The sequence below is a fragment of the Anomalospiza imberbis genome, chromosome 2 (genome assembly GCF_031753505.1).
Source record: "Anomalospiza imberbis isolate Cuckoo-Finch-1a 21T00152 chromosome 2, ASM3175350v1, whole genome shotgun sequence".
NCBI lineage: Eukaryota > Metazoa > Chordata > Aves > Passeriformes > Viduidae > Anomalospiza > Anomalospiza imberbis.
In genome coordinates this window covers 1,116,203-1,137,006 of record NC_089682.1, presented here as the reverse complement: position 1 = coordinate 1,137,006, position 20,804 = coordinate 1,116,203, and the positions used below count along the sequence as shown (strand labels likewise).

The 20,804-nt window shown below is 50.0% G+C and overlaps 1 protein-coding gene across 4 annotated transcripts in view; it reads left to right on the top strand.

Moving 5' to 3' along the window:
• The first annotated feature begins 1,328 nt into the window (after positions 1–1,328).
• The window catches only part of SON (SON DNA and RNA binding protein), a 37,397-nt gene continuing 17,921 nt past the window's right edge, over positions 1,329–20,804 (top strand). For 3 of the 4 annotated variants that reach the window (XM_068179474.1, XM_068179472.1, XM_068179475.1), the window contains exons 1-5: positions 2,046–2,203; positions 2,827–2,990; positions 8,016–17,357; positions 18,629–18,789; positions 20,251–20,391. In XM_068179474.1, the coding sequence (XP_068035575.1) occupies positions 2,115–2,203; positions 2,827–2,990; positions 8,016–17,357; positions 18,629–18,789; positions 20,251–20,391 (9,897 nt within the window). In that variant the 5' untranslated portion in view covers positions 2,046–2,114. Of the gene's footprint in view, positions 1,496–2,045; positions 2,204–2,826; positions 2,991–8,015; positions 17,358–18,628; positions 18,790–20,250; positions 20,392–20,804 lie in introns of those variants that run through there. The other variant, XM_068179473.1, reaches the window with a different exon arrangement.

Sequence of the window (20,804 nt, the reverse complement as noted above, 5' to 3'; positions counted from 1 at the left end):
AAATACCTTAGGATATAAGGTTTAATGTTATTTTTTGCATATTTAAGCACACCCCAGACCAGACTCCTGCTTTGGAAGGGAAGAGTTGCACGAATAAATGCTCTAAGTAGTAGTGATGATTGTAGCAGAACTACCATTAGTAATGTAATACTAATGTTGTACTAATCTTACTAATTGAGCAGCACCAGCAACAATCACTGGTCTTGACAAGATGAAAGTTAAATATTTAATTAATCTGAAAACCATTTGACACTGGAACTGAATAAAAGAGTTTAAATAAAGGGAATTTATTCAGCAAGCAGAGATGGAGAGAGCATTTTTCCCTAGGAAAATAATTACTTTTTGTAATTATCACATTCGTTTTGTTTCTATGGAGTCAGAGGGAAACATGCACCACACACTAAAGTCTTTCTCTGGCTTTTTTGGGGCACCTTTCTTCATGTTTTTGACATGCCTGGTTGAGACAAGGCCATTTGCATCAGCTGAATCTAAATATATCTGAAATTGTTCAACTGAAACATTTTCAGTCTTTATTTTGATATCAAAAATTACATCGTGTTCTACCAGTAAATCTAACATATATTAATGTGAGCGTGGTATGAACAGGTAAAAGGACTCCTTAAGTGTAACTACTTTATATTTTAAATGGAATAAATCAAGCGTGGCAAAAAAAGGAAGCAAACCGATCCAAGTCACTGATCCATTTTTTCTCCAAAGTCAACATTAAGGCAGATCAGCGGGACATAGTGAAGAATGATGCTGCTTTTAAGGGGTCTTGCAAGTGATCATGAAACTATTGGCGGTGAAAATTTTTAGACCCCAACAGTAATTAAAGTAAACAGTTTTACTTGGGGATGCCGCTCACCAGATCAAGTTTGGAGGTGTTTTAAATTTATTTCAGGTCAACTAACTCCCCTAAGTTACTGCTACGGAAACGGTGTGTGTGGGGAGTCTTCCAGACGTAGGATTTTTCGGCTTTACAGCCTGTTTGAACACCCATATTATTAAAATTTGATTTGATCAGGGCATCAGGGGCAGCACTGAAGGGGTCCCCAAGCTGGCTGTGCTCTGGACAAACTCATTTCGGTGCGTTCCATCACCGCCAGAAAAGCTCCGACTTCCCCAGGCGGGCAAAAGGCGCCCTTTATTTATCCCCCTCCCTTCGGTTTCCCCCCTTTGTTCCTTTAATTTTCGCGGCCCCGCTGCCAGCCCCCGGAGCACATGTGCGTGTCACCGCCGGGCGGAGGGGGAGGGAGGGAGCGCGGGCGGGCGCCTCTCGCATGGAGCCGGGGCTGAGGGCCCCGTGGTGATGCAGCAGCAGCAGCAGCGGCAGCAGCGGCGGCAGCAGCACCGCCCGGGTGCGGGCAGAGCCCCCTGAGAGCCGCCGCCCGCCCGGAGCACACGCGGGGCTCGGCCCCGCTCCATGGGCACCGATGGAATCTCTCCCGATCGCACCCGCCGGCGCCGCGCCTCAGCCCGCCATGGCCTCGGCCGGGTAAGCAGCGGCCGCCGCGGGGACTGCAGCGGCGCCGGGGAAGGCTGTGCGGGAGCGCGGGGGACGGGACCGGCGGTCGCGGCCGCCGCGGTGCCTTTTCCTGCCCTCCGCGGGGCCGCGGGGGCTCGGACTCGGCGTACGGGGCGCGAGAGGGGCCGCCGGCGGCGGCGGCGGCGGGGCGGTGTGTCGTGTCTGTGTGGGGCAGGGGTCTGCGCGAGGCGGCGGTGCGGGCGCGGAGCGCCGGGGGACGGGTTTAATGCTTTCACCGGGGCACGGGGACACGCTCGGGGCGGCTTTGCCGGTGGCGGTGGCGGCCGGCGCGGAGCGCGGGGGGGCGGCGGGAGCGCCACAACATGGCGGCGGCGGCTGAGGGGACACGAGACCTTCCTCCCCATCCCCCCCCCCCCGCCGGAACCCGCCGCTGCTCTATGGCCTGTGCGCCGCGCTAGAGCGGCCGTTCGCAGCCACACGCCGCCTCGGCCAATGGCGAGAGCGCTTATAGCGAACGCAGCCAATCGCGAGGGGGCTTACGGCTGGGACGTCAGCGCGCGCCCGGGGCCGCGGTGCACTGTGGGATGCTGGAGGCCTCGCGTCGGGGCAGGAAGGAAGGGGGGGTGTCATGGCGACGAATATCGAGCAGATCCTCCGCTCCTTTGTGGTCAGCAAATTCCGGGAGATCCAGGAGGAGCAGCAGCAGCAGCACGGCGGGTAACGGGGCGGTGGGGAGCGGCGGGGAAGGGCGCGGGGCGGAGAGAGACGGGCCGCGGCCTGAGGGTCGTGTCGGCGGCAACATGGCGGGGCCGGGGGGGTCGCGGCCGTGCGGGCGCCCTGAGGGAAATACGGCCCGGGGGCCGAGAGAAGACGGTGGGAGGACGCGACCAGCCGCTCTCTTCCCGGCTTCGGTGCTGTCCTCCCGTCGGGGCAGGCGCCTGTATGGTTTGTCTGATTTACGGCTAAATTTGCCGAGTTTATTTCGTAAAAGAAGGAAAACCTTGGAAAGAGCAAGGAAAAGCTGGAAGAGAGCGCATTGCGTGTATTTATTTTGGGGAGGAAACCCCTCTAAGGTCGTACGAGCACGGGGGATGTGGCACATTCCAGAATGTGTTTTTTTTCCCTTTGCGTCTCAGCTTCAGCAGTCTCAGAGTGTGGGGGCTGAATAAGTGAGGATTAATCCAAAGGCGGACTTTTCCCTAAGAGCACGCCTTTTTCAGGAGGCTGGAATACTGCTCTGAAGAGCTGGGTGTAATAAATGTGTGTGAATGATAAAAAATGGCTTAAAATCGCTTGTATTAAATTGATTTTATTTTTAAATTATTTATTTTTTTGGCTAGTGCAAAGGTGGAAGGCCAGCCCAATGGTGACACGATGCCAGCTGAGCAGGCCGGGCCCTCCGAAGCCTCTGGAGCTGCTGGGAGTTGTCAGAGTGATCAGATAGTGCAGAAAATAGAGGAAGTGCTCTCCGGAGCCCTCGGGACAGAGCTGCAGTGCAACCCAGGTAATAAAACTCCCTCTGGCAGATCTGTTGTTGGTAAGAAGGCTGTGACTGTGCCTGAAATCAAATCAGTTTTACAGAGATGAAAATGTGCTTCCTGGAGCTGCTCCTCGGGCAAGTTGTGCGTTTGCTGTGAGTTGGTTAAGTATTTTCTCTGCTGTGATTTTACATCCAGAACTGGTCAGAGAAACAAATAATTTAAAAATTGGGCTGGTTATATGTAAGCATTGCTATGGGGAGAAGTTGGAGTTTTTTTCTTTCCAGTGCTGAAACAGATAAATATTTTCCATATGTATACGTATATATGTCCATAAATTCTGAATTATTTTATATAAATCTACTCCGGGATCACGGAACTGTTCTTGGTGCCAAAGCTGATGCTGATATGAAGCAGTTTCTGCTTTGGGTTGGTTTTCAAGATTATTTTGAAATAATATTTATTACAAAACAGATCTGTGATGAACTGTTCAGTCAAAAGATGATTTGCTGTTTTAAAGTGTAGATACTTGCATTGCAGGCTTGCAAAGGGATTTTCATGTGCCAGTCTCAGATCTTGAATAAATTACTAGATTTTTAAGGCTAAAAAGTCACGTCTGAGTGTCTCCTCTTGTGGGACTGGTCCTTGCTGTAAAATTCTGGCTGTGGAGGGTTGGTGAGCTGATGAAGGCTGTAATTCCTGCATTTCTCATTTTTGGGAGTTCAGACACAGGTTGCTGCCGTGTGCTGGGTGAGTACAGTTCCAGAGGCAGCACAGAAAAGTGTTAATTTCAGAGATTCTGCTGGCAGGGGTTTGGGATTGCTCTGGGGCTGTTTTGCTCAGTGGTTTGTGTACCTTGAGCATTTTCAAGTTTTGAATTTATGCTCTACGAGCAGCACTTCAGGCTGACATGGGGCGGTTTGGGTAGGTTCTTGGTTGGTTGGTGGTTTTTGTTGGTTTTGTTTGGTGATGTGATTTTTTTATTTTTGTTTGCTTATTTTTGTTTTACTCTTGTGTGGAGGACTGAGGCAAGGTCACATGGTAATAAGGAAGTGAGAGGTGTTAACTTGGAAGTTAATAAACTTACCTGTGGCAAATGTTCCCACTGTCCCTCTCGAAAAAAGGAGTTGGACAAGACATTATCTGATTGTCTGAATCTAATGAATTATCTTTGCAAAAAGTTCATTTTATAGAATCCCAGAATGTCCTGAGCTGGGCAGGACCCCCAGGGATCCCCCAGTGCCAGCCCTGCCCTGCCCAGACCCCCACAACCCCACCTGGGCATCCCTGGCAGCGCTGTCCAAAGGCTCCTGGAGCTCTGGCAGCCTCGGGGCCGTGCCCATTCCCTGGGGAGCCTGGGCAGTGCCAGCCCCCTCTGGGGAAGAACCTTTCCCTGCTCTCCAGCCTGAGGTGCCCTGGCCCAGCCCCCGGCGCTCCCTGGGTGCTGTCCCTGTCCCAGAGCAGAGATCGGAGCTGTCCCTGCGCTGCCCTCGGGAGGAGCTGCAGCCCCGGGGAGCTCTGACCTCAGGCTGCTCCAGGCTGAGCTGACCCCGGGACCTCGGGGGGCCCCTCCAGACCTTCTCCATCCTCGTGTCCCTCCTGGTTGCCAGGGCACTGCTGACTCAGCTCCAGCTGGCCATGGACCAGGACCCCCAGGGCCCTTCCCACAGCTGCTCTCCATCCACACAGCCAGGGTTGCCCAGTCCAGCACTGCCCCTGTTAAACTCCACACGGATGGGGATTGCCAGTCTCTCTGATTTGTTGAGGTCTTTCTGCAGGGCTTCTCTGCCCTCAAGAGAGTCAACAGCTCCTCCCCATTTGGTGTCCTCAGCAGACTAATTATCCCTTTGAGCCCTGTGTCCAGGTCGTTAGTGAACTGGGCTGAGAATGGAGCCCTGCAGATCCCCACTAGAGAGTGGTGTCAGCCCCATGTCACCCCAGTCGCTGTCAACCATCGGTGCCCAACCCGTGGGCCAGTTGCTCACCCACTGAGGAACACAGTTCTCCAGCTGTGGGCGGGACATTTTGTCCACAAATTTGACTCTGCTTCACTCAATGCATTCACAGCAATGCTGGTGCAAAAACTATTTCTAAATCGCTTATCTCCTAAATACATACCTGGTATACTTGTGGAATCCCAAGTCACATTCATTTAACAGTATTGCAATTACCAAATGCTTTTGCAAGATTTTGGAGACTGGAAAATAGTGAGCTTTGGGATCACAGATTCTAATTGGATGGTCTGTGTTGCTGCCCTGACCTGTATAAATAGAATCATTGAAAGGAACATGCAAGCAGACTCCAATGCACAGCTCATGTTTCACAGAATTCCCAGCAAGTTCCTTTAACAAAGTGCCTTTCCCCTGAAAACGTGGCACTAGGGCTCCAAAAGGGCAAGAACCTAACAAAGGTTAAATCCAGAGGGAAGTGAGGTGCAGAATTAAAAGGTGGTGATGGAAACCCCAGACTCATTCTTTCCCTTCCCCATCAGTGATTTGCTTGTCCCCAGATTAATCTGATTTTGTTACTTTCCTGCTGGAAGCAAGCACTCTCACTGGAGCGTGCAGCTTTGTAGCTGCAGTCCTGCCTTTCCCAGGAGGAGCTGTTCCTCCTGCAGTGCCTTAAAGTGGGGTTGGGATTGGGGACAGAGATGCTCTTTTCCCAAACTTGTTAGACCCTAGCGAGTAAATCGGTCAGTAAATATACATAGAATTTCTAACACAGCAGCAACACTGGACTCAGGGGTTAAAGCACAGCAGGGGAGAGTGGCTGGTCAGGTCTTGTCGCATAAATCCCCACTTTGGTAATTTGTTTGGAAAATGGGAATTTTTGTTTATGTTCCATGTGCAGCATTGGGGGTTTGAAAGCTCATCTCCAGCGTCCTGTTAGAAGGTGCTGCCCCACTGAATGTGGGTGGAGGGACATCCAACCCATCTACCCTGCTCACTTGCAGGTGAGAGCCCACTTGCAGAGCTGCCCCAGCCCTGTCCCAGCCCAGGGAGGAGCTGGAGCTGCTGCAGAGAGCCCAGAGGAGGCTCCAGGAGGAGCAGAGGGATGGAGCAGCTCTGCTGGGAGGAAAGGCTGGCACAGCTGGCATTGTTCACCTGCACAGGAGAAGCTTTGGGCTGAGCTCAGTGTGGCCTTGCAGGGCCTGGAGGAGCCCCAGGAAACCTGGAGAGAGACAATTTCCAGGGGATGCAGGGACAGGACACAAGGGAGTCATAAAATGGTTTGGGTTGGAAGAGGACCTTGTAGATTCTCTGATTCCAAACCCCCTGGCATGAGCAGGGACACCTCACACTATCCTAGGTTATTCCGAACCCTGTCAAACCTGGCCTTGAACACCTCCAGGGATGGGACAGCTTCCCTAGGCAACCTGTGCCAGGGCCTCATCTCCCTCACAGGGGAGAATTTTTTCCTACGATCTAATCTAACCCTACTCTCCCTAATTTGGAACCCACTGTTCTTGTCCTGTCACTCCAGGCTCTTGTCAGTAGTCTTCCATCACCTTTACTATACTTCCGGGTACTGGAGTGTCATGGTTGGGTCACCTGAAGTCTCTCCAGGCTGAACAATGCCAGCTGTGCCAGCCTTTCCTCCCAGCAGAGCTGCTCCATCCCTCTGCTCATCCTGGAGCCTCCTCTGGGCTCTCTGCAGCAGCTCCAGCTCCTCCCTGGGCTGGGACAGGGCTGGGGCAGCTCTGCAGGTGGGCTCTCACCTCTGGGGGCACAGGGGCACAATCCCAATCCCTCTCCTGATCCCCAGCTGGGGCTCAGCCCAGGGCACGGGGGGCTCTGGGCTGGGGCAGGTCCAGGTCCATCTCTCCCAGGGCTGCTCCATCTGCTCATCCCAGCCTGGATTGATCCCAGGGGTTGCCCTGACTCAAGTGCAGCCCCCGGCCTTGTTAAACCTCAGCAGATTCCCATGGGGCACTTCTTGAGCTTGTCCAGATCCCTCTGGATGGCCCCATCCTTTATAGGTGTCACCTGCAAACCTTCTGAGGGTGCACTTAATCCTTCTGTCATTAATGAAGCTATTAATAACACTGATTCATTAATGAAGCTATTAAGTAACACTGGTCTCAATATGGACTCCTGAGGGACACCACTGGTCACTGATGTCCATCAGGACTCTGAGCTTTTGACCTCTATCCTCTGGATGTGACCATCCAAACAACTGCTAATGCACCTGACTGCACCTGTCCAAATTCTTCATTCCAGTTTGGAGAGAAGAATGTTGTGGGGGCACTGGGTCAAATACATTACAGAAGTCCAGATAAATGCCATCTGCAGCTCTTCCCTTAGCCACTGATGTAGTCAGTCCACCACAGAAGGTCAGACAGGATTTTCCCTTTGTGAAGCCGTGCTGGTTGTTTCAAATCACGTGCCTGTCCTCCATGTGCCTTAGCAGAGCTTCTAGGAGGATCTGTTCCATGATCTTCCCAGCACGGAGGTGAGGCTGACAGGGTGGTGGTTTCCAGAATCATACTCTGTTGCCTTCTTCAAGGGAATGGCTTTTCATTGCCATAGGACAAGGTTAGATCATGCATTACGAGAAGAGTCTTTCTAGGAGGATGGGCAGGCCCTGGCACAGGGTGCCCAGAGCAGCTGGGGCTGCCCCTGGATCCCTGGCAGTGCCCAAGGCCAGGTTGGACACTGGGGCTGGGAGCAGCCTGGGACAGTGGGAGGTGTCCCTGCCATGGCAGGGGGTGGAACAAGATGAGCTTTCAGGTCCTTCCCAACCTAAACCATTCCATGACTATGATACTGCTCGGAAAGAGCTGTGTTCCCTCTGGACCTCTGTCCTGACTAATAAGATTTGGGCAATTTTTTGAAAGAAGTGTTGTTTTATTACTTAAAACAACTCTGAGAGGAAGGAAAGAGAGCTGGAAGAGGAGTGTGTGCTGCTTGTGTGTGGTAGTTTAGTGAATTGGGCATGGTTTACAAGTTTAATTGTTTTGTACCTCTGTTCATGTACTTCGCATCTACTCTGAAAGAATTTTTTATATGAAGTCTTACAAATGTTTACAAGGTAAATGTCGTTTTTTCTAGATGTAGACAAAAATACTGTGAAAAATAGTACTCAGTCTGCAAAAAGGAGCTCTACTGGTGAAGATGAAATTCCTAGGAAAAAAGCAAAGAAAAACAAGAAGCACAAAAGCAAGAAGAAGAAGAAAAAGAAGAAGAAAAGGAAGAAAGAGAAAAAGCATAAAAAGCAACCAAAGGAATCCAAGTTGAGTGCACGTCCCGGGGAACCTGCAGGCGTGCAGCCGGCCCCTCTCTTGGTGCCAGAGCAGTCCAGCTCCCAACTGAATGTACAGCATGGAGTGCTTGCAGATGCAAACCTGGCTGGCCACGTGCAGCCAGAGCTGTGCTCAAAACCAACTGAAGGGCTTGATAATCAAGCTTTAGGACTTGTTTCTCATTCAGTGACTGATTCTCAGCAATCTGCAGAAAATCTTGGAAGTGGGGAGGGGACTTTGTGTGCAGCAAATCCTCCATTTAATTTAGAAAGCATCCAGTCTAATATCGCAGAAAATACTAGTATAGCTCAAACTAGAATTTGCACTAGTGAAGAACAAATTCAACAGTCCCATGAAAATATTTATCCTGTAGCTGTTAATGCCAGTGTTGTTGATACTGGAAATTTTACTTGGTCTAGCATCCCATCTGGAATTGTCAGTAAATCGGAGATTCAGAAAGATTCAGTAGGAGCACTAGGAGGTACAGAAGTCACTCTGAAATCTCAAGGCATTGGGGAAGTAAAAGCTTCGGATGCAGCTCTCGAGCCTGAGACCATGGAGGTGTTGACTTACTCGGAAGCATCTCATCAGTCTGTGTCTCAGAGGGCAGCACAGGGGTTGGACACAGCTCCAGAACCCGTGTCCTTGGCAAGTGGTGTGACGCCAACCCCTACACCTGCAAATTGGGCACATCCAAGTGCTGTGACTGTAGCTCACATGGCCGTGGCTGGGCAAGAAGTGAAAATTCCAGAAACAACCGAAAAATCTCTGCACATGGGAAATGTGAGAAGTGTGGAGAGACCTTTGGAACTGGGGGATGCGAGCAGAACTTCAGAGCCATCCCTGCAGCCCTCAGTTATATCTGGGAGTTTGAACATGACGCAGGGCAGCCCTGTGGAGGCTTCCAGTGTTCTGAAAGCAGGTGTACCTTTGCAACATCCTTTGACAGTATCTGCAGCCACCCCTGTGACCCACATGGAAATAAGTGCCAAAACACCTCCAGGACCTGGAGCTGTTACAAAAATTAAGGATACGGAACCAGCTATGGGAAGTGTGAAAGCTTTAGAAACAACCATGGAACCTGTGGGTGTTGTAGCAAAAGATGTCAGAGCAGCTCATGACAGTCTGCAAGGCAAAAGTGTGGAAGGTATCACTGGTTCTGCAACAGCACTGAGTGCATCAGGAATGTTCCTACAACATGGAGTCTTGGCAGAAACAAGGAGTGTGGACAGAACCCAGGGATCTGCACTTCCAGCAGGATTGACGGGTATGAACGTGGCTGCAGAGGCAAAAGGATTAGGAGCAGCTTCAGAACCCACAGCGGCTGTACAGACCTTCGTTCCCCAAACAGCTCCAGAAGTCCAGATGGCAGAGGGTTTTAGGAGTCCACAAGCAAAGGATTCAGAAGGTACTTCATTGCTGAGAGAATCAAGACCTGAGAGTGAATCACAAGTGAGAGGTTTGGCACCTTCCCTGTCTTTGCAGAAGGAAAACACACAAGGTCCAGGAGGAGTCCTGACACCAGCAGCTGTGGTGGAAGCAAAAACTTTTGCAACAGCTTCAATGTCCTTACAAGTAGAAGGTGTGACAGCTTCAGAAGAAGCTATGTATTGTGGGACTGTTGCAAGTCCAGGACTTCCTGCTGTAGAAAGGGCCCCTGAACCTGTGATTGCATGTGAAAGCGTGGAACCAGTCAGAGAGGCTGAGGCATCAGCAGGGGGGATGCCATGGCAAGCCACAGCAGAGAGAGAACCTCTCCATGCAAGCCAGACAGAGAGTTCCATCATTGCCCAGTCGCAGATCATGACACACACAAGGCCCTCACAAACTGAGGTGCTGAGGAAGAGAAAGGATTCGGAACATGTTCCAGAAGCAGAGACAGGGAGCAGAGAAGCAATCCTAGAAACTGTGCGAACTTCAGAAACCAGTTCAGAATCTATTCAGGAACAAATAGTAGGTCATTCAGCAGCAGTATTGGAGTCTTTGCCCAGAGTGGAAGAAAACAGTATGGCATCAGGAGTACTGACAGAATTGCCAGATGTGCAAACTCAGGGATCTGCTGTAGAACATGAAATTGCAGCAAGGAGGACCAGCATGCAAGGAAATGAGCTCTCAGGAATGGAGAAAGCACACTATCTGGAGCCAGCATCAGAGGCTGGAGGAATGAGGTGGTTGGAGAGCATGAAAGAGTCTGCAGCAGTAGAGGTGAAAGGCTCTGAAACAGGTGAAGAGCTTGAGGTACCCATGGGTGATGCTTCAGCAGCTGTTCCAGAATACTTGCATGCTGAAAAGCAGCAAGATCTTCAAGTAGTTCTAGAAGCAAAACCTGCTGCAGAATGGAAGAATTCAGAAGAGATTCCAGAAATCTTGGGTGCTTCTGAAATGAAATCTTCTGAAGCAGTTCCAAAACCAGGGGATGTGAAAGGCCTGGAAACCACACTGGAACATGAAGTGACAGCCGAGATACAATATGTAGAAGGAGTACAGAGTCAACAGGTGGAGGATATGGTGATTGAGAAGGAAGATGCAGAGCAGACTCAAACATCTGAGCCTTTAGTAGCAGAAACAGTTCTTAGTTCTTCACATGCAGCAGAGGAAAAAGTTTCAGCAGAGACTCCTGTAGCAGAAACACAAGATTTGGAAACAGCTCCTCGGACTGATGGAGAGCTGAAAGATGGAGAAGCAGCAGGAGGGTTGGAGACAGAGACAAAAGATTTGGAAGCAGCTCCAGTACCTGAGACTGATGCAGAAGCAGGTCCAGAACTTATAGAGGAAGGCCAGTTGGAAGACACTCCAGAGGCTGAGGATGTCAAAGAAGCAACTCCTGAAGAGGACTCAGAGAAAAGAGACTCGGAAACATCCGATGTGCAACCTGATGTGGCGGCACGAATGAAGGAGACTCTTATGAGACTTGAGAATGTTATTGAAAAAAGTAGTCATAGAACCAGTGAGAAAAAACATGATTCAAAGAAACAGAAAAGGAGCCGTTCCAAGTCTCAGTCCAGGTCTAGGAAGCGGAAGAAAAAATCAAGGTCACGTTCTACTTCCAGGCGTTTGACCTCTAAAAGAGCGCGTTCTAGGAGCAGAAACTATTCTGTTTCCAGAAAAAAGCATTCCAAATCTAGGTCCCGATCTGTGGAGAAGAGAGAGAGAAGAATGTCTTCCCGGCGGTCCAGGCGTAGACGTTCTAGGTCATCTGACCATTACAGGTCTAAATCCAGATCAGCAGAAAAGAGATTGTCCAGACGGAGACGTTCCAGGTCGTCTGACCACTACAGGTCTAAATCCAGGTCAGTGGAGAAGCGACTGTCCTCCCGAAGGTCCAGACGCAGACGCTCCAGGTCATCTGACCGCTACAGATCCAAGTCCAGGTCAGTGGAAAAGCGATTGTCCTCCCGAAGGTCTGGGCGCAGACGTTCCAGGTCATCTGACCGCTACAGGTCTAAGTCACGGTCAGTGGAGAAGCGACTGTCCTCCCGAAGGTCTGGGCGCAGACGTTCCAGGTCTTCTGACCGCTACAGATCCAAGTCCAGGTCAGTGGAGAAGCGGTTGTCCTCCCGAAGGTCCGGGCGCAGACGTTCCAGGTCTTCTGATAACTACAGATCCAAGTCCAGGTCAGTGGAGAAGCGGCTGTCCTCCCGAAGGTCCGGGCGGAGACGTTCCAGGTCATCCGACCGCTACAGGTCTAAGTCACGGTCAGCAGAAAAGAGGTTGTCCTCCTGGCGATCCCGCCGCAGACATTCCAGGTCCTCTGACCGTTCAAAATCTAGATCCAGGTCTTCAGAAAAGGGAGGAGGCAAAGAATACTCCTGGAGGTTCAGACATCGGTCTGGTTCCTCTGATCGTTCAAAATCCAGGTCAAGATCTGTTGAGAAAAGAGGTCGTAAGGCATCTGTACGGAGGTCCAAACGTCAGCGCTCGAAGTCCTCGGATCGCTACAAGTCTCGATCCCGGTCAGTAGAAAAAAGGGATCGAAAGCAATCATCGCGGAAGTCTAAACGTCAGCGCTCCAAGTCCTCCGACCGCTACAAATCTAGATCCAAATCAGTGGAAAAAAAGAAGGAATCCTCACGAAAATCTAAGCGTCGACGCTCAAAATCTTCTGAACGTTACAAGTCTAGGTCTAGGTCTGTCGAAAAAAAGCGCAAGGAGTCTTCAAAAAAATCCAAACGGAAACGTTCCAAGTCCTCTGACAGTGTTAAGTCAAGGTCCAAATCTGTAGAAAAAAAAGATAAGTTATCCTCAGCAAAGTCCGGTAGCAAGCATGTGGAGTCTTCTGAACTTCAGGAGTCAGCCAAAGGTCTTGATAAAGATGTTCCTCAATCTTCTTTTGGAAGTGAAGATAAATCCTCTAATGGTCCCACATCAATAGCTTTGTCTGATGGAGTAAACGGCCCAGTGCTGCCGCCATCATTTGGAAGTGGATTATCCAAAACTTCAGAGAATCTTGAGGAAAACTCCTCATCTGTTGAAAAAACAGCAGATCTGCAGCATCCTGCCGCATCTGAATTTGATACCTCCAGAACCCCAGATGACCAGGAATTGAGATCCACATCTGTGGAAAAAACACAGGATTCAGAGCTGTCTATGACATCTGAAAATGGATCAACTGAAAAAGCAACAGCTCTGGAGTCTTCATTGCCACCTGAACTTCCATACTCCACATCCAAGTCAAGAGCCTCATCTGTTGAAAAAAGGGGAGATCTAGAAACTTCTTCAGTAGCAGAATTTCATGTCTCTGCATCCCATGAAGATGAGTCCAGAACTGCACCTCTCAAAGAAGTAGAAGGTCCAGAGCTTCCTCCAGCACTTAAAAGAGACATGCAAATTCAGTCATCTTCTCTCCTAGCCGAAGGTGAGGTTTCCAACTTCTCTGATGGTCATGAATCGCAGCACATCCCTGGTGAACACAAAGAGCTTTCACAGGTTCTGCAAGTACCTGAACATGAGTCTTCCCAGCTGGCTGACAGCCCTGGAGCACTGGAAGCTCAGAGGCCTTTCCTGCCACCTGAAATGATCTGCCCTGTGATCCCTGATGGCTGTGACTCAGGCCAGATGCAGGAGCCTTCTCTGGCTTCTGACAGTGGACACTTAGTGTCTCCTGATGGACATGGATCAGGATCCAGCTTTGCTGCACCAGTAGAGGAACATCCATTGTCTGTAGATGAGTCCTTTAAGTCACCACATGGAAATGAACAGAGATTTTTATCTGTTGAAAAAGTCAAGACTCCAGATGTTTCCCTGACATCTGTGTGTGGTTCTGTTGAGGGGTCTGCTGACGTCATTTCAGTGTCTTCTTTTGAAGTTTGTGAGTCCCGATCATCTGTTGAGAAAGCTTTAGATGGTCCAACACTTCCACAAGTGCTTGAGGTTGACTGCTCCAGATCTTCGGAAATGCATGAATCGAGATACCTAACTGGAAAAATAGACGGTGCAGGATCTTTGGTGATATCTAAAGGTGGGATTCCCATATGCCACGATGGCCTCAAAGCAAAGTACAATTCCTTTGAACAAACAGAAAGCGCAGAACTGTCAACGGCACCTGAGCTCCGGTGTTCCATCTTACCTGAAGGCTATAAATTGACATCTGCTGCAGTTGAAAAAGTGGAGATCCAGAAACCTCCTCTCTCACTGGAAAGTGGTTTCTCCGTGTCTGCTGACGGCTGTGAATCAGTGGGCACACCTGAAAAACTACAGCCCCCAGTGACTGCTGTGACATCAGAAGGTGGGATCGTGCTGTTGCCCGACGGTCACGAGCTGAGACCCGTCCCTGCGGAGAAAGCAGAAATGCTGAATTCGTCCGAAGTGAAACACCTGGTGTCCCCTGATGGCTACAAGCTCAGCTCTGCCTACAGTGAAGAAGTGCAGGTGCAGGAGCCCTTTCTGATACGGGAAAGCAGGTGTTCTGTTGCCTCTGATGGTCATGAGTTGGCATCCACCACTTTTGAACGAGCTGAGGAGCTTTCTCAAGTGTCTGAAAATGAGTACACAGTAGGGCTTGATGGCCCGGAGTTGACATCAACTCCTGCTGAAAAAACAGAGCTGCGGAGGCTTTATCAGATGCCTGAAGAAAGCTGTCTGGAGTCCATCGACAGCCGGGACCTGCAGTCACCCTCTGCTGAAGAGACACAGGTACAACAGCCTGCTCTGGTGTCTGAAAATGAACATGCCGTGTCCTGGGTGGGCCAGGAGTTGAGGTCCAGCTCTCCTGAGAAGGCAGAGATGCAGGAGGAGGCTGTGGTTCCTGACAGTGCTGTATCTTCTAAAGATCACAGATTGCCCTTGGCTGGAAAACCAGAAGTGCAGGAGTGTTCTCTGCTGCCTGAAAATGAATACAGTGAGTCTCCTGAGGGCCAGCAGGTGACGGCCAGCCCTGCTGAGAAGGAGGTGCAAGAACCTTCTCTGACACCGGGCAGTGAATATTCCATCTTCCATCAAGGCCAAATACTGCAGTCTGGCCCCACTGAAAGCACAGCAGTGCAGGAGCCAGTGCTGGTCCCAGACAACCAATACGCTGCATCTCCCAAGGGGCAGGAGCTGATCTGTGCTTACCCTGAAAAACCAGAGGTGCAGGAGTGTTCTTTGCTGTCTGAAAACGAGTACGAGGCGTCCCCCAAAAGGCATCATTTGATATCCAGTCCTGTCGAAAAAGAAGAATTGGAGGAACATTCTGAAGCATCTGAAAGTGACAGCTCAATATCCACTGATAGCCAGGAGTTGCAGTCTGCTGTTGCTGGAAAAACAGAGGGGCAGGAGTTGTCCTTGTCTGAAGGTGAATGTCCCATGACTCCTGAAGGTCAGGAGCTGCAGTCCATCCCTGCTGAAAGAGTACTAGCCAAGGAACCTTCTCTGACATCTGAACATGCTCTGCCACCTGAAGAGTACGAGTCAAGACTGGCGCGTGCTGAGGAAGCAGAGGGTGTGGATTCTACTTTGACAGCTGAACGTGACCATCTCTTTTTGGAGAGCCAGGAGGTGAGTTTCACCTCTCTTCAGAAAGCAGATGAGCAGGACCGTTCTCCAACACCTGAAAATGAACATGGAGCATCTCCTGATGGGCAGGAGTTGAGATTCACCACTGTTGAAAAAGTAGATGGTCCTGAACCTTTGACACTGAATGATAGAGCCTCCATGTCCCCTGATGACAGTGACTTGAATTCCACCCCTGTTGAAAAAATGGATCATGCAATGCCTTCTTTAATGCCTGAAGGGCGCTCGGTGTCTCCTGATAACTGCAGTGTGGGCCCTGGTGAAGAAACGGGGGATCTGGAGCCATCTTTGAGATCTGAGCGTAGATACTCCACATCCTCCTACCAGGAAGGTCACGAGCTGAGGTCTCCCATGGAGGAGGAGGGTCTGGAGTCCTCTGTGACTTCTGAACATAGACGATCCCCATCCCCTGAGGGCCATGACCAGAAGTCCATTGCAGATGAAGAAATGGATGATCTGGAGAGGCGTTCCACTTCCCCTGAGGAGCACGAGTCAAGATCTAGCATTGGTGAAGAAGCAGAGGATCTGGAGCAGCCTTTGACAACAGAACGTAGGTGCTCTGAGTCCTCTGATGAGCACGAGTCAAGGTCAACCACTGGAGAAGAGGCAGAGGATGCAGAGACCTCCTTGGCAGCTGAAAGAAGAGATTCCATATCCTCTGATGACCGTGAGTCGAGGTCTGCTGCTGGGGAAGATGTAGAAGATGTGGAGCCCTCCTTGACAGCTGAACGTAGACACTCCACATCTTCTGATGACCATGAGTCGAGGTCTTCAGCCGATGAAGAAACAGAGGATGTGACAGCTGAGCATCGCTCTGTGTCTCCCGATGGACGTGAGTCACGGTCAACCGTTGGTGAGGAAGCAGAGGACCAGGAGCTCTCTTTGACAGCCGAGCGTAGACACTCCACATCTTCAGATGAACAGGAGTCAAGGTCTACTGGTGGTGAAGATGCAGAGGATGTGGAACGCTCCTCAGCAGCTGAACAGAGAGATTCCACCTCATCAGATGAGCAAGAGTCAAGGTCTACTGCTGGTGAAGAAGCTGAGGATGTGGAACCTCTGACAGCTGAACACAGACGTTCTGCATCCCCTGATGGGGCTGAATCGAGGTCTACCACTGCTGAAGAGGAAGGAGAGGATGCAGAGCCCTCCTTGACGGCTGAACAAAGAGAGTCCACATCGTCAGATGAGCATGAGTCAGAGTCTTCCAGTGGTGAAGAGGAGGGAGAGGATGCAGAACCCTCTTTGGCAGATGAGGAAAAGCAGGATTCCATGCCTCTTGAGCAGTCAGAGGAACAGGACTCTTCCTTTGTCCCTGAAAGTAGACGTTCTGAGTCTTCCGAGCGTGAAAAATCCAGATCCAAATCTGTTGATAAAGCATCTGACAAGGAGTCTCCACAGAGATCTGTAAGCAGACACTCAAAGTCTCCTGCTCGCCAGAAGAGTCGATCCACATCTGTGGAAAAAACAGACAAGGAATCCGTGCGGAGGTACAGACGGAGACGCTCCAGGTCCACAGCTCGCCAGAGGAGCCAGTCAACATCTGTAGAGAAAACAGCAGACAAGGAGTCCTCCCGCAGGTCCAGGCGGAGACGCTCCAGGTCCACTGCTCGCCAGAGGAGCCAGTCCAAGTCCGTGGAGAAAGCAGCAGACAAAGAGTCATCACGCAGGTCCAGAAGCCGGCGCTCCAGGTCCTCCCAGCGTAGGTCCAAGAGATACGACGCAGACTCGCGCTCCAGACGGAATCGCTCCAGGTCAGCCACGCGGAGAAGAGGATCCAGGTCTCGCTCCAGCTCGTTGTCACGTTCCAGGCACAGGAGGAGAAGCAGGTCAAGGTCGGCATCGCGAAGGCGGCGCTCCTTGTCCAGAGACAGGCGCAAGAGGTCTCAGAGAAACAGATCGAGATCTACTGACAGGAGAAGGAGAAGATCCGACTCCAGAGACCGCAGGATATCACTCCGATTGCGGAGCAGGAGTCGGACCCCTCTTCGCCAGAGGCGGTCGCGGTCCAGGGGAAGGAGACGGAGCTCCAGCAGGTCCCCGATCCGGCTGCGGCGCTCGCGGTCCTCGGGGAGAAGGCGCTACAGCAGGTCCCCCGACCGGCGCAGGTCCAGGTCCTCGGAGTTCTCCAGCAGATCACCAAAACGTCTTACAGACCTGGGTAAGTGAGTGCTTTATTTTCAGTGGTCCGTGCTGAGGTGGTAGTGGGTGGACTTGCATTGTCTGATTTAGCTCTGGAGCATTCATAAGGGATCTCTTAGAAGTCACTCTGTGCGTTGGTTTCAGGCGGTGACTTCCAGCAGGAGGTTTTATGTTGGAGAGGAATCAGTGCTGAGCATTTGAATGAAAGCCTCTTTAGAGCCAGTTTTACCTTGGTTCTAAAGCTGTTGTACAAAGGTAGCCTGTTGCAGCCTCCAGGACCATTCTGAATAACAGTAAAGGCCAAGTACTTCAAGTACTTGTATGTAAGAAAATTTAGAATTTCTGCTCCTGAGAACAAAGGTCATTCAGGTGCCAGTTGGAGAGTCCCAAGCTCTGTTGTCAGCTGTTCCCAGAACTCTGTCTTGCCTCTTTCCCATGGTAAGAACTTAAAGGAAAGAGAGACTTGTTTGTGAAAATACTCCCAGACCCGGCAGGTCGGAAAATAAAATAAAATCTCAACAGCTGCATCTTTCCTCTGTGCTTGGAGGAAGAGAGGCTGTGTTGTTTCTTGGGTAATGAGTTAATAAGGGGAAAGAAGATTTGAACTGGGAGATCACCCCTTGTACAGTGTCTGAGGAAACCTGTGGTGGACTTGAGGTTCTGAACTTCCCAGTCCTGCCTCAGAGTTGCCATGGAAGCCTTCCAGTTAGGGAGTTACTTGCAAACTGGCAGAAGGCTTAATTTAATTTCATTTGCTATTTCTGTGTTAGGGCTGTCCTTTTTCTTCTTATTAAAGCAAAGTACTGCTCTGTTAACAGTTTTGCACCTAATTGTGTTTTAAGCAAGAGCATGTTTTACTTACTCAGAGCTTGTTTTTCTGTTTGGTGGTTGTAAGTAGCTTTTGGGCTACATCTGGGGAGATGAGACTTCCTCCAGAGCTTTGAGAGCTTTTCAGAGGTAGATAATGAGGAAACTCTGGAAGGAAGGACTCAGTATTGCCTAAACAGGAATGAATCAGTGAAGTAAGAGACATCAGAACTGGGGTGGTTGGAGGATGTTGTACTTGGGGCTGCTGTGGGACTGCTGGGTTACATTTGCAGTTTCACTTGCCTTCTGCACAGTCTAGAGCAGCTCGGTACAATTCCAGTTATTTTCACAGAACATTAAAAATGCACAGTGTGGGTAAAACCTTGTTTAGTTTGCCAGAAACATTTCTTCGTTATTCAAACAAGAATCTATAATAATAATGACTTCTCTGTAAAAAAAAAAAAAAACCACAAATCTTTTTAGACAAGGCCCAGCTGCTTGAGATCGCCAAAGCCAACGCAGCCGCCATGTGCGCGAAGTCTGGCGTGCCCTTACCCCCGAGCCTGATGCCTCTGCTGTCCCAGAAGAAGGATGACAAAGCCAACCAGAAGTCCTCGAGGGACACCCTGAAGGAGCTCACTGAGGTGAGGCAGAACAGCAGCATCAAGCCTGGAAATGACCACACTGGGGTTGGTGACTTGTGGCAGGTTGTCCCTGTGTGCTGCTGTCACCTGGGAGCTGCCTCATGTTCAGAATCCCCAAATCCCGGGGGCTGGAGCAGCCCTCCCAGCCCATGGAGTGCCAGCTGTGCCCCATGCCCACCTTGTCCCCAGCCCAGAGCTCTGAGTGCCACCTCCAGGGGACACCTGCAGGGATGGGCACTCCAAAGCTCCCTGGGCAGCCCCTGCCAAGGCCTGAGCACCCCTTTGAGCCCTTACTCTCCTCACAGGTTTTTTTAAAGTCATCAAAACTGGTAGATTGGAATTCTGTGGAAATGCATGAAATCAAATTATTTTGCTTTTGCTTATTTTTTTTTCCTTTTGTACAAATTGGTGGTTGTCCTGCAGTCCTGTCAGTGAAATCCAAAGCTTTCACTCCTGATTTTTTTGTTCTGGTGGTGTTAGTTATGGTTTGAGTTGGAAGGAACTTCAAAGCTCAGCCTGTCCCACCCCCTGCCATGAGCAGGAGCACCTTCCTCTATCCCAGGTTGCTCCAAGCCCCGTTCAGCCTGGCCTTGGACTTCCCTCAGAATGGAGAAAATCTGGAATAGAAAAGTGCCTTAATTTTTGTTTTTTAATTGCATCATAAGCGTGACAGTTCTGAAATTGTGTTTACAGAAATAATCTGAGATGAAGCAATGTCAGGTGCTGAGAGATAATCTGCAGTTGTTCCCTAGGCTGGGGGTGCAGAAGTTCTGAGCAAGAGCTGAGTTGGTGCAGGAGCCCTGTGGTGACATCCTGGGTGGTTTTTCACGTACCCTGACCAAGATCCAGCATAGCTTGTGCTAATCTGCAGGCCCCACATCTGCACTTCCCTTCCCTTTCCAACCTTGGAGGTCTGTTGAGTCATGTTTCTGTTCTTTTGACTCGAAATTGTCCACAGAAGCAGTGCAGGTGGTAGGAAATAAGTAGAGACATTTTAACTGTAAAATTCTGGCCCCTTGAGGAAGTCCTTTTGTCTTTGGTCCTTTTCTTCCTCTCTTTTCTTTTCCCCCCTTGGAGGCTCCTCCCAGTTTGACTGTGGTATCCCCTCTGTGTTTTAGTTCTGTTGCACAGCAGATGGAGGTGGCTTGCATGGCTGACCCACACCACACTCCCCAGCATTCCAGAAGAATCTGAGCTCTCTTGGAGCCATCACTTGTGACAGGGCCCCTGCTCTGCCAGAGAGCTGAGTCAGTAACCAAGGAGTGCCTGGCAAAGCCATGGTGGTGTTGGGTAATTTGTGTCGAATATCCAAAGTACACCTATTGGTGCTGTTGCTAAAAGATTTTCCATTCCTGGTTTGGTAAAGAAAACCACTTCTTTTGATAAAAATGTGCTTTGTGAGTTTGGGTTGAAAGTTCAGGTTTGCTCAGAGCTGACATTTCCCTCTGGTTTATTTTTCAGAAATGCAAGAAGATTGCTCAGAGCACTGATGATGTGATAGTGAACAAGCCTCACGTTTCTGATGAAGAGGAGGAAGAACGTCCTTTCTATAACCATCCTTTTAAGCTGAGTGAACCCAAACCTATTTTCTTCAATTTAAGTGTGAGTGCTACTTACATTTTCAATGCTTTCAATCCTGGTTCTTTTTAAATAATGCAAGTAATTCTATAGAAATTTATCAAGGGTTGATAATCTTGGTGGAACTGGCAGTATTTTTTAATCAATTTAAAGGAACACTCCCAATTCCTTCAAGATTAAATTGATAATCCAGCTTTGGTAATTGGTAAAATTTTGAGTGTTTTTTCAAATGCATCTGGAAATCAAATGCTTTGAAGCATGGATTAGAATTTGTTTAAATTTAGTTGGGGTTTGGGTTTTTTTGGGGTGGTGGGTGGGTTTTATTTGGGGTGGGGGGTTGTGCCCATGAAGGTCTGTTCTGATTTTGCAGGATATAAAGCACTAAAAAAGCTTTAATATGCTCAGCAAAACCAGAAATAACATTCCTGGTTTTGTGT